The sequence below is a fragment of the Daucus carota genome, chromosome 7, assembly GCF_001625215.2.
Source record: "Daucus carota subsp. sativus chromosome 7, DH1 v3.0, whole genome shotgun sequence".
In the NCBI taxonomy this organism is placed as follows: Eukaryota; Viridiplantae; Streptophyta; class Magnoliopsida; order Apiales; family Apiaceae; genus Daucus; species Daucus carota.
In genome coordinates this window covers 656,933-669,961 of record NC_030387.2, presented here as the reverse complement: position 1 = coordinate 669,961, position 13,029 = coordinate 656,933, and the positions used below count along the sequence as shown (strand labels likewise).

Sequence of the window (13,029 nt, the reverse complement as noted above, 5' to 3'; positions counted from 1 at the left end):
TGTTTAATTAAACTTCGTAAATTTTCCATATGTAGCAGTAGCAAGCACTAGCAATGTTGAATAACCCTAAACCTCCTGAAGTCATAGAAATATATAAAGTATAAAACACTGACAGTTTTGAGAACATTAAGAAGTTGTGCCTGTTTCACAGGCCTGCCCTCAACTGCATATCGGTGGGAGGATCTAATTTAAAAACCTTTACATAATAAAGATGCTGTTTCCAGGTGTTCGAGCCCCTGGATCACAACTAGAGACTAGCTCTACACCAGTGGAGCTGCATATCTGAAATCCATATATTTGCATTCTACATTCTTTCCGCTCCTTTCTCTTCTTAATTTTACTGCAATCTGTTAGTACAGTTTTCCTAGGCACTGATATATACCTCGACTAATCAAATAAATGGCTGATTTTATAAGGAGAATGCTGTGATATACTCATAGATAGCAGAAAACGCGACAATTGCAATAAAGATCAGACAAATCACACAGCACAAGAACTTACATAATATATATGCAAATTGCTGATGTTCCAGAAATTGAATCATATCAAGTAAATAATGTATAGGCCTGTGAGAGATGATCTGTCATGTTGTGTAGAGATCTATTTAACTACTGCAATATACTTTGTTGTAATCTTCGTATTGTTTTGTATTGTTTTAAAATGTCAATGTAACTAGATATTATATTGATCTAAATGCCTGTTAAAATGTCAAATTACAGTGTCAAGGTGCCGGCTGAAATATTATAGTATTTGACCGAATCGTATCAAACTAATTTTATACAAGTTATGCCGCATAACTAATTTATTAAGTTTGAAGACCTTTGTCTTTATGGAGGTTCTAGTTGTATAAATGCAGTTGACTATCAGTCATGAGAACTCAGAATTTATACTTAAGAGTTCTTGTTGTACTTTCTTTCCAAAATGATCGGAGAGATTTTCTTTTCTAAGCAACAGAACTCTCGTGTAATTCCTGACAGATATGGGCGTTCTAAAGGCTACTATAACATGGAAGAAAAGAATATGGAGATTAAGACTCGGTGGTATGGAGCAAAAGAGAGTGTGGAGACGGGAGATGTTAATTTGTTCCATCAGAACAACGCGATTGAGGAGCATCTGTCATTCCCTGGGAAACAGCAAGTTCTGACATCCTCTTCGGATTTTGCAGGTTTTGATGACTTGTGCTATGACCTTGGAGCTTCACAACCTCAGTATTGTCTGGAAGAGCTTGGAAATCTTGCTATAAACCATTCAGAAAATCCAGAGCACTTGGTACCCCAGGAGACTTCTTGTCAGATACCAATAAGCAATGAAAGTAAGTTCGGGCCAGAGAATTGTGAACAATCTAGTCTTCCTGACCATAGTACAACATGGAGTAATGCTAGTGAAAAACTGGCAACAAAAGATCTTCTGCGTTTAGCTGGAGAGACTTTCATCCAATCTAATTCTGCTATGGTTGATTCCCGGAGTTTTAGCAATCCCTTTACAACTTCACTTTGTGGACTTTCTGATGAGGAACGTAGAGATGTGGAGATCATCCAGCAGCTTCTAGCTTCTGCTGAGAAAGTTGGAGAGCAACAGTTCATCCGTGCAGGCAACCTTCTCAACCATTGTCATGAGTACTCTTCGATTAAGGGAACCCCTGTCCAGAGATTGGTGTACCATTTCTCTGCAGCTCTTCAACAGAAAATTGACCATAAAACTGGAAGGAGGACAGGAACAAGTACTGGAAAGATGCAGTCACTCGCGTTAAAAGACTCACTAATGAACCCGAACCCAAGCCTCTTTGCTTATTACCAGAAAGTACCTTTTTCCCAAGTGATCCTATTCACTGCCATGCAAACAATGACAGAGAATCTCTCAAAGGCCAAAAAGATCCATATAATTGATCTTGAGATTAGAAACGGGCTGCATTACACGATACTAATGGAAGCCCTGGCAGCTCGAACAGACTGTCCTCTTGAGCATCTCAAGATAACTGCAGTTGGTACTATTTCAAAGCATAAAATAGAGCAGACTGGTAACCGTTTGATGAGTCTGGCTCAGACGCTCAACGTGTCCTTCTCTTTCGACGTTGTCATTGTAGCTGACATGCTAGACCTTAATGAGTCTCTATTTATGCTAAATGCTGAAGAAAAGCTTGCTGTTTACTCTCCATATACTTTGTCATTGATGATTGAGAACCAAGCTCGCCTAGAGACTTTAATGAAAGTCATCCAAAAGCTCAATCCTTGCATAATGGTTGTTGCTGAGGTCGAAGCAAACCATAATTCACCAGTTTTTGTGCAGAGGTTCATTGAAGCCCTCTTCTACTATGGTGCATTCTTTGATTCCATGGAAGATTGTATGGACCGCGATGATCCAGATAGAATGATGTCAGAGTCAATAACGCTAAGTCCTGCAATAACAAGTATTGTGGTATTCGAGGGAGAGGAGAGGATAGTACGCCATGTTAATAGCAATGTGTGGAAGGCATTTTTTTCGCGGTTTGGACTAGTGGAGACAGAATTGAGCACAGCGTCTCTGTACCAAGCAAAATTGTTAGTCGACAAGTCTGTTTGTGCAAACTCTTGTACATTTGAAATGATCGGAAAAAGCCTATCTGTTGGCTGGAAGGGGACTCCAATCTTGTCTGTGTCTGCATTAAAATTTCTCTAACTTGCAAAATTATTAACAAACTGGAACTTTATAGTGAACTTTTGCCTTCTGTTCCCAGCCTGATATACCGAAAGTGATATCAAAAAAATTTCTCAGAGCTCAAGTATTGTTAATATTAATCTAGATCAACTTTGGAATAAAATTCTCATGAACTTGGGATGTAATCTAATTTGGAATTATATGCTTGTAGACACGGATATGAAACGGATATAAGACTGCAACAATGATACAGCCAGATCGAAGCTCATGTAAAATCATCTTGGTCGGTTGAGTATCTTTAAGTGATAATGTGTTGTTTTCAGAAGTTGTAGGAGTTTGATTTTGTTCCTCACTTAAATTGCGTATATTTTTTAAATTCGTTGACCTATACGTGATGATGCAAACAATATAAAGGGTCAGAACGATACTTTAGGCAGGATCACAGCCTGCTATGCAGTGGCAGATCTTAAGAAAATCAGCCACCAGATAGAACTCGTGTGATAGCTTTGAACGTTAGGAACACGGTATGAACAGACTCGAGTATATCCTCAATAACAAAAACTTTTCAGATATAATGTAATTATAAGGTCCAAAACCTCTTTAAGGATGACAATTAATTACAATGTCAACTTCTAATTTAACGTATTGTAGTATGCTAGATCTTAATCGGAATATTTTTGAGTTGGACCACTACTGCTGCTTATTCGCCATTCTAATTGTGGACCATGATCTGAGAGCAAGATCAACTTCACTAGCTCACATTATATGTTCCAAGACCGTCCCCTGAAGGCGACATATGATTAGGTATGCACTTGCCTTTAGGAGATCCGAGTTGATTAGGACCCTCGTGCCCTTAACAAGATCACAGTTACAAGGTACATACCTGTCTCATGCAGATATAATTTCCCATATATTAGAAGGAGAAAAGGCTAATTCTATTTTTTTTACTTTTAGTTTTACACTTTCCTTGAAATAAACTAAGGAACGGTCTATAGAATCAATAATCTTTTTCTTTGGTCTCCGCTGCTAATTTGGAAATATATGCTTGTCAAAATGGATACAAGACTGCAACAATGATATAGCCGGATAGGAATTCACGTATGCTCTCTTGGTCGGTTGAGTATCTTTATATGATATGTGTTGTATTTTACAGAATTCCAGAAGTTGCAGGAGTTTGACACTTTGTTTCTCGCTTAATGGAACTGTTTAGAGATTTAACTAAGGTCATCCAGACATGGTAAACTAAGGTGTCTCAAGATTTTATGAAATTCTTGTCGATTTTTCAGTAATAAGAAGAAATGCAAGATTGTATTCATGATCGCGCCCTAACTTGGATCTTAATTTCACAATGTATATTGATGTTGGAGTGCTTGTTCTCTAAAATATTGTGTTGACCAGAGTGATTATGTCTAATTGTGCCATGAAAATTAATTAAAATCAAAAAATTGTCCTGTTCTTTCTATAAGAATAAGATATACCCTGGAGAGGAGTTTAAATAGTCCACAATATTTTTCTGCAATTTGGTTCTTATCGACCCGACAAAATGTAAGGATTAGTAAATTAGCAGTGTAATATCATATTCTGTGATATTATCTGAGGAGCTTAACAGATGAACATGTCCATTTAGCCGTTTTTCTACTTGCAATATATTCTGGTAATAATTGTTTTTATCGTCGTGATATTCTCAATCTAGTGCCAGATATAATCTGAAATGTCGATCTGCCAAGTTGCTGTCTGAATACTATTAATCAGCACTGGAAATGAGGTAAGGATGGAATTTTGGCATTCGGCAAACTTATGTTGTCAAACAAATAATGTATAAATGGCTTTCTAATACAAACTTAGCTATGCTGTAAACCTTTTTCATCAGTTTCTACTTTTAATAATGGAAGAAATGTTTCAGTCTATTCAACCTGATATTAGTGGATCTTCTGATATTCGCGGTTCTAACTTTCCTGAGAAGAATGTTGATAAACAGTTTCAAGATTCACAAAATTGTGCATCACACCAAGAGCAGCAGATGTCAGTCTTTTCGGGGTTTGAGTTTGGTGAGCAGCAGATGTCAGTCTTTTCAGGGTTTGAGAGATTCGCGGAGTTATGCTTCAGCAGTAACCCTTCTCCCTTTCAATTAAGTCAAGAAGAGCATGAAAAACTTAGAAACATCCACTCGGAGGTTTTGGAATTAGTAGCACCCGAAGAGGATGAATCTTCTCCGTCTTCTTTATCCCCATTCCGAATTCTAAGCAGCTCCAGAAGCAACTTTAAAGGACAGAATCCTGTGGAAGTCAAGGTGTCAGGATCTGATGTTTCATGGCCTAAAGTGAGTAGTCAATCAGTCAATGAAATCATTCGGTTGGCAGGGGAAAATATCATTCAGTCAAGATCCGTTAAAGTTGATGATCACGTAGAGCCTAGTCAAGGCCCTTCTGATGAGAAGAGTGAAGATGTAGTCATTGTACAGCATCTTTTATCTTCAGCTGAGAAACTAGGAGAACAACAGTTTGAGTGTGCAAGCGAACTCCTAAGTTATTGTAACGGATACTCCTCCAATAAAGGAAAGCCTCTTCAGAGATTAGTGTACTACTTCTCTGCAGCTCTTCGTGAGAGAATTGACCTAGAAATGGGATTAGCCACCTCAAAGACGATATCATCTGAGCTAGAGGAAGCTATGAGAAAATCAAGTTCCATCAACGTTTCACTTCACCAACGAATACCCTTCTGTCAAATTATGCAGTTCACCGCTATGCAAGCAATAATAGAAAATGTGGCTCAAGCAAAAAAAATCCATTTAATTGATCTTGATATTAAATTTGGAACACAGTGCTCAATTCTCATACAGGATCTTGCAAGCCGGCTTACATGTCGTGTTGAGCACCTAAAGATTACTGCAGTCCGGACCAAATCAAACATGATACCAGCCGAGACAGGTAAGCAACTGATGAGTTTTGCCAAGTCCATTAATTTGTCATTTTCTTTCCATGAAGTTACAGTGGCTGATATGCTAGATCTTACTGAAGATCTTTTTGAGTTGGACCCTGATGAAGCTACTGCAGTGTATTCACCATTCTTTTTGTGGACCATGATCGGACAGCAAGATAGGCTTGAATGTTTAATGAGAGTGATTAGAAATATTAATCCTTGTGTAATGATTGTCATAGAAAATGAGGTAAACCACAATTCACCCATGTTTGTGAATCGTTTTGTTGAGGCCCTTTTTTTCTTTGGTGCACATTTTGATTGCTTTGGTGAGTGCATCCATCCCGATGACCCAAACAGATTCGCTGTAGAATTCTTGTTAAGCCTTGGTATACAGAACATAGTAGCTGCAGAGGGAAAGGAAAGGACAGTTCGACAAGTGAAGAACAACGTCTGGATCTCTTTTTTTACGCAGTTTGAAATGGTGCAGAAGGAACTGAGCACATCGTCCTTGTATCAAGCGAGATTGGTGGCTAAGAACTTCAATTGTGAGACTTCCTGCTCACTAGACATGGATGGGAAAAGTCTGATAATTGGCTGGAAAGGAACATCTGTTTACTCTCTTTCTGCTTGGGAATTCTTATGAGTTTGATAGTACTTGAATGGTACATTTGATTAAAGATTTTAAGTTGTGTAGAATTCTTTGATAATCTCTGCATATCTTTGATAATTAGTGTGTTTAAATTGTTGTTAAGGTGGATGGTGTGAATGAAGTTGCTAAGTTTCTTGTTTTGTTTTCATTGATGGATTCAGCAGTAAGTTGGTCATGCATCTGAGTTTCTAGGTGCTCCACAAAGACCCATGCTCAGGAAATTTATTGATTAGGAGCCCGTTTTGTCTGAGTTTATGACTTATGTGATAAGCTGGAAGTTTAAAATGTCTGTTTAGGTAATTTTGACTAATTAATGATTTATAGGTTACTAAAAATATAATAATAATAATAATAAAAGTGATTTATGGGTAACTTAAGACTTAAGGATAATTTTTATTAAAAAAACTCAAAAAAACTAAGTCACTGAAAAAAGTACCTCAAACTAACTTCTGGCTTTAAGTCAGTTTCTGTCTTATTTTTGACTTTAAGCCCGACTTGTGACTTATTACACAAACAAACATTTTCAGCTCAAACTCAGGAATGACTTAAAACCCGGGCCTTAAGCCCAGGCAACAGGCTCCAGGATTGCACATATAAACCGTAGGGTCTGCATGCTAAAACTTCTTCTGTATATACTGAACCCTATATTTATACAAAAAAATCATTCATATATGCAGATTCTCTGTCAAGACATTAGTTTATTGGTTAGGTCTTACGCTACCTATAACTTATTAGCAATCTGGCTGCATGTGATGATGCACATGTTATACTAAGTTAAAATTCTCTGTTATGGACCCTCTAGTGGTAATAAACTAGTGCTCAGAAAGAGGTTTGTTTCAAACTAACCCTAATACTTTTGTTTAAATGCCCATACACTTTGATAGACTCCATATATACTAGTAAACTCAAGCTTACAGTTGGGGTAATATGCTAGACAATATACTATATGAAAATCAGAAGACAATCTTCCCCTCCCTGAATCCGATTCGCGGTAAATTTCAGGTAGCAACTGAAAGCAAAAAGTCTATAATCCTGCTAAAGGATTACTATGATGTTTGAGGCAATAGAGTTTACTAATCATGCATGTTAGAACATACTACTTACAAGTTACAAGGCACTCGTTTTCCTTTTACCTCGTAATAGAAGGTACTGGTCCACAACAATCGATTATTAGCAACATACTGCTAGCGGAAAAATATCATTGGATGATAAATATCATAAGACGAGATACTCAAAATTTTATGGTTAATGCCCGCTGGCAGTATCCTCCATCATTCGTATGTCAGGGACATCAGTTATATGTCTTTTAAGTTTTAACTCTTGGGTTAAACTGAGTCTTGTTCCAATATGACTCTTCGAAATTTTTGTTGTTTCTAGTATCATAGAAAGGTCAATGGAAACAATATGCTATTGAGCTTTACATAATTTTAAAGGTATGCTGGCAGAATTATCCTCATATTGAAGAAATCAACAATCAAAGCTAAATGGCCATCATAAGGTCAAAAAACTCCTTTGTCCAGAATGCAGGCTGAAGCATAATATTAAACAAATTTAAATATTGACCTTTTAATCAGCTCTTTATGTTTACTAGTGGAATATAGATGCCGTTAGTGTGAGCAGAAATAAAATAAAATGTTTGAATGGAGAAGTTTGTAGTTTTCTGCAACTAGTAGTACTTGTTTAGGGATATCAGAATATCTGCATAAATTTTATGTTCAGCTTATCTTCATCGCAGGAGATGACAGAGATGTTTCCCTTTCGCAATTTAGATTTCACTAGATTTCCTGATGAGTCTAGTTCTTCCAAAGATTTCAGTAAAATTTTACAGCCCTTGTCAGGGTTTGTAGGTTTTAATGATCTAAGCGTCAGAATATTATCCCCGTTTCACTTATGCCAAGATGAGTGTATAAAGCTTACCAATATCCAGTCTGAAATTTCTAATTTGCTTTCAGCAAAGCAGCCTGTAACGTCTTCGTTTGAAATCTCAGAGGATCCTAGAAGCAAGTGTAGCCAAAGGAGTAGTGAGAAGTTAGATGAAACATCACGGTCTGAGGTTAGTGAACAGGCGCTATCAACTACAGAAATCATTTGGTTGGCTGGAGAGAAATTCATACAATCAAGCTCCGTAGGAGTTTATGATTCTTTGGAGCTTGATTTATCATCCTCCACTTTTTTGCTTGGTCCAGATAAAAAGGAAAGAGATGTTCAAGTCATTCAGCATCTTCTAGCTGCAGCTGAGAAAGTAGATGAAGAGCAGTTTGACCGAGCCATCGTGCTCCTCAACCAGTGTGATGAGTATGCATGTGCTGAAGGAAACCCTATTCAGAGATTGGTCTACTACTTCACCAAAGCTCTGCGAGTGAGGATTGGTCTCAAGACAGGAAGATTGACATCAAAGGATATGGAGAAATTGAAGTGGATTGATATCACAAAAACGATACAGTCTGCAATCCCTACTTCCCTCATGGTTCACAGACATGTGCCCTTCTCTCAAGTTGTCCACCTCACTGCTGCACAGGCTATATTAGAAGCTGTCGCAGAAGCAAAAAGGATCCATATAGTTGACCTTGATATCGGGATAGGGGTGCAGTTCTCAAGCTTGATACAAGGTCTTGCCAGTCGACAAGAGTGTCCAGTTGAGCATCTGAAGATTACTGCAGTCGGAACAAAATCAAAATCAGAAATAGAAAAGGCAGGTGTGTGGCTTGAAGCTTTTGCAGTATCGATGAACTTGTCATTCTCCTTCAATATAGTTATGGTATCAGACATGCTAGATCTTGATGCAAGCTTATTCAAGTTGAACAGCAACGAAAGCCTTGCTGTGTATTCGTCGTTCCTGCTATGGACTATGATCTGTCAGCAAGATAGATTAGAATGTCTGATGAAAGTGCTCAGAAGCATCAATCCTTGTGTGATCTTTGTTGCTGAGAATGAAGCAAACATTAATTCAACTGTCTTTGTGAGCCGTTTCACTGAAGCTCTTTTCTATTATGGTGCACATTTTGATTGTCTGGAAAATTGTTTAAGTGATGATCCAGCAAGAAACATCTTAGAATCTGTAAATTATGGCCATGCCATAGAGAACATCCTGATGCCTGAGAAAGAGCAAAGGACAACCAGATACGTAAAAGTTAACGTCTGGAAAACATTTTTTACGCGTTTCAATATGGTTCAGATTGAACTGAGTACTTATTCCTTGTATCAAGCAAGGTTGGTGGCCAAGAACTTTGGCTGTGGAAGTTCTTGCTCACTTGCCATGGATGGCAAAAGCTTACTTGTTGGGTGGAAGGGAACGCCGCTAATTTCACTTTCAGTCTGGAAATTTACATGACTGCGTTTTATGAATAAACATTTCCTCAATTAGGACATCTTTTCTGAATTTCAATATCTACTGAAAGCATAAACCCGAAGAGGTCACAGATTTCCCTTCATTCTCTGGAAATTATTGTGTGCATCGTGTTCATGTAATGAACATTATGGCTGCTATATAATAGTTTGAATCTTGAGACATCTATGACAACTAATTATTTAAAAGGAGTTGGATTATAGCATACATCTTTAAACTCAGCAGTAGAAACAAGCTGCTACCATAAGTCAAATCCAAGTCCATATTATCAAGCTACAGCATACCAACATTCATTCCCAGTCATTTCAACTGTCGCAAGCAGGAAAGTCATACGAAACTACGTTAGCATATAGTTTGCAACTGCAGAAGATAAAGTAACATACGAGTTCCCCTAATGTTCGATAAACCACACAGCTGAAGTGCAGTGATAAAGCTAAGTTGTGATGAGAATGTTCTTAGGTTTCTAGACTGAATATGAAGCCTGGAATTTGCTTCACTAGAGGCCCTTTATACAGTTTAGTCCCTCCAACGGTGGCCACAAACTGGGTTGCAACACACGAAGAACAGTGTCATGCCTTCTTCTCCTCTAGCAGTCGCCTGCGCAAAATTTTAAAGATTTTTAGGTAAATTTAGGGTACTGCTGAAATTTATCAGTTGGAAATGGCATTAAACCATCCATGGATGGTCCTCATGCATGCTACTCTATTGGCAAGGCAGAAGTTCTAAGAGAACAGGCAAAAATACAAATTACAACGCAAAGCACGACCTGAAGCTATTTTACAGATCAAAAGCTACATTTTGCATGATTTCCATCAAATAAAATGAACTCTAATCAATACAAACTACATTTCTGTAAAAGATGCCATAAAAAGTGACTCAAAGTAGTCTTTTCAGCAGTTTTCATCTTTTGATCAATAAATGACAGCATGTAAAAAACCTCTCCAACAAATAAACCAGACAAGATTATATTAGGATTTACACTTAAATTCAACCTTTGATGAACGAGTTTGGCTGTAAACTAACGCTCAGACGACTTTTACATCCACAAAACAAAGGAAGAAAGAACACAACAACGGAAAGAGCACTGAAACATGATTAGATACTTAAACTGAGACAGAAAACAATCAAACTATATATGGAACTTAGTTCTTACTAAGTGAAGCATCTCTAATAAAAACAAGATGATGATTTTTAATACAGGAGATAGAATAAGAGTTGTGTGCTCAAGGGGAAGCATCAATCCCACAGATATTAGACTAACTTAAATAAATGCACTTCATAACCAAACCTGGAAGAAAACGGCTTCTCCATGGTTGCATACGGAACAACGGACTGATTTCGTTCGCGGAAGAGTTGGATCAGCAGCTACATCCTGCAAAACTTGGGTACGCTCCCCAACAGAGTGATGTACTTCATTCCTGTACACACAATTGTTGTCTGCAGCCTCCTGAAAAAATCAAAACAGCACTAAAATGAATTGGGAAATCATGATGACCTCACAAATTCCGAATGCATATAAAACAAATATGATGGCTACATGTAATACTAACATTTGCCTATAACACTTTACATGCTTCTAGCCAGAAATTATTCAAATAAACATCCACGCCAATTAGAATGATCGAAATGATGTATTAATCTTATATAAGAATCAAGTTTTGACTCTGGGAAATAATTGAAATAATAATTTGCTTAGAGAGTATTCTGAGGAGTGATTTAAATTTTTACAAATCTTAGTCAAAGCATGTGTTCTAGTAATAAAAGACCACTTCACATATGGCATAAGAACTCTAAACAATTTTTCATAATTTAGATGTCCTTAGAGCAAGTCCAATGCATAGCTATAATTGGTTGTATAGTTATAATATATAACTAAGTTTGCAAAATCACCACTCAAATGCATAGCTATACTTGGTCCTATCAATGCACAAATGGATAGTTGGTCCTATATTTAAGACTAAAGATAGCTATAGCCATCCTTGCCATGTCATCCAACCAGCTTGAATATGAAGAGAACATAGATTCCATTCATTATTAAAAGATGTTAGTATAGACTATGCATTGGATTTGAATGTAGTTGGCCTTAATTTAGAACTATACATTGAGCACTAGTTATATGTTAACTAAGGACCAAACATTGCCTTTTGGTTTCAAAATATAGCAATGACTATAGCCATTTTAGCTTTAGCATAGGACTCGCTCTTAAGAACATCCAAACTAGCACATATTAGTAAAGTATACTTTCTCATAAACCCGAAAAAAAATTTATCCTCATAAAAGAGGGACAAAATGAAATCCTAGAATCAAAGACCAAGAAGATGGCTCAAAGATCTGCAATACCTAAAAAGGCCTTGAAATGACGATTAATATCAACCCCTCGTGTAAAATCCAAACATTAAAGACTAAACTAGATACTTCCAAGAATTTCCCAATCATAAACAATACTAGTATATCGGTATCCCACTGTAAGTTGGCCAACAAGGATTCCATTACTCATTAAACAATGTTCACAATACAAACAAAATATTCACTCAAGGCAGGCTAAATTTGAGGCCTAAATTAACAATGTAGCTTATAGATTTACGAAAAGAGAGCACAAATTGAATGGATATGCAAAACCCATCTAAAATCAGGTGCAAATGTGCAATATAAAGAGAAAGAAACAAACCCCAGCTAAAATTGAGGGAAAAATTAGAGGGTTTTGCATGCACAAAAATCATGTGTAAACTACAAAAGAAAATAAAAAATAAATAAAAAGAAAAAGGAAAAAAAAACCCATAGAAGAGTAAAAGGACCTGATGATCACAGTTGCGGCAAGCGTAGAGCAGAACCTTCTGCTCTTTATCTTCCTTGGGATACAAAATATTGTTGCTGCCCACCAAATTAAATTAATTAAAGAAAGAAATGGGAATATGAAACACATAGACATAAATGTAAGTATGGAAACATATACATAGGATTCACTGAGTCACACTGACCATTCACGACAGAACTTCATGGTACTCATTTTGCAGGCTCGAATTATGCGACACAGCTTCAAAACCTCACTCCTCGACACTTCTTGTACTATTAAGCTTCTCTCTAGAATAAGATGATATAAAAGAAAAAAGGGAAAATACGAGGATTAACAAAGATAATGCTAATACTCGCGCTAAACCGAATTACCGCACTAACAGATTTTTAAGTATAGAAAAGTACTCCATGTCTCCATCTATCACTTGTTTTTATTTTTTTTCACTGACATGGATTTTACTACTTTCACATAATATAATTTTATATTTTGATTTAACTTTTTTATATATTTAAACATTTCTACAAAAATCATGAGATTTTAAAAAGCTTACGATTAGATTCTAAATAATCTTATATAATAATTATGAGTAACTTGCAAAGGTGATTTAGGATGTGTAATTGATTGTGAATTTAAAAAAGAAAATTCAAAATTCATGTGGATTTAACTAGAATTTTAAAAAATGTATTG

The 13,029-nt window shown here is 36.7% G+C and overlaps 5 protein-coding genes across 5 annotated transcripts in view; 4 read left to right on the top strand and 1 right to left on the bottom strand.

The window, feature by feature from the left end:
- LOC108193242 (ATP synthase subunit gamma, mitochondrial) overlaps window positions 1-13,029 on the top strand; it is a 72,764-nt gene that overhangs the window by 37,635 nt on the left and 22,100 nt on the right. The window lies entirely within an intron of this gene.
- On the top strand, window positions 922-2,655 carry LOC108194376 (DELLA protein RGL1). Its single transcript, XM_017361326.1, has one exon. It carries the CDS (start codon window positions 922-924, stop codon window positions 2,653-2,655), a length of 1,734 nt encoding a protein of 577 aa, XP_017216815.1.
- On the top strand, window positions 4,520-6,196 carry LOC108194375 (GRAS family protein RAM1). Its single transcript, XM_017361325.1, has one exon. The coding sequence runs from the start codon at window positions 4,520-4,522 to the stop codon at window positions 6,194-6,196; it is 1,677 nt and encodes a 558-aa protein (XP_017216814.1).
- Window positions 7,941-9,533, top strand: LOC108194374 (DELLA protein RGL1). Its single transcript, XM_017361324.1, has one exon. It carries the CDS (start codon window positions 7,941-7,943, stop codon window positions 9,531-9,533), a length of 1,593 nt encoding a protein of 530 aa, XP_017216813.1.
- LOC108195390 (DNA-directed RNA polymerases II, IV and V subunit 9B) lies at window positions 9,724-12,684 on the bottom strand. Its single transcript, XM_017362350.2, has 4 exons — window positions 12,527-12,684; window positions 12,344-12,419; window positions 10,837-10,995; window positions 9,724-10,145 (listed from the first exon to the last, which is right to left on the bottom strand). The coding sequence occupies exons 1-4, from the start codon at window positions 12,553-12,555 to the stop codon at window positions 10,065-10,067; spliced, it is 345 nt and encodes a 114-aa protein (XP_017217839.1). The 5' UTR covers window positions 12,556-12,684; the 3' UTR covers window positions 9,724-10,064.

Excerpts from the sequence above, each read along its gene's own strand:
- LOC108195390 (XM_017362350.2), bottom strand. The coding sequence starts at position 12,555 with ATGAGTACCATGAAGTTCTGTCGTGAATG. Across the intron at positions 12,420-12,526 it reads ATGAAGTTCTGTCGTGAATG|CAACAATATTTTGTATCCCA; the intron begins GTCAGTGTGACT and ends TTTGGTGGGCAG. Across the intron at positions 10,146-10,836 it reads GAGAAGCCGTTTTCTTCCAG|GCGACTGCTAGAGGAGAAGA; the intron begins GTTTGGTTATGA and ends AATTTTGCGCAG.
- LOC108194376 (XM_017361326.1), top strand. The coding sequence starts at position 922 with ATGATCGGAGAGATTTTCTTTTCTAAGCAACAGAACTCTCGTGTAATT.
- LOC108194375 (XM_017361325.1), top strand. The coding sequence starts at position 4,520 with ATGGAAGAAATGTTTCAGTCTATTCAACCTGATATTAGTGGATCTTCT.
- LOC108194374 (XM_017361324.1), top strand. The coding sequence starts at position 7,941 with ATGACAGAGATGTTTCCCTTTCGCAATTTAGATTTCACTAGATTTCCT.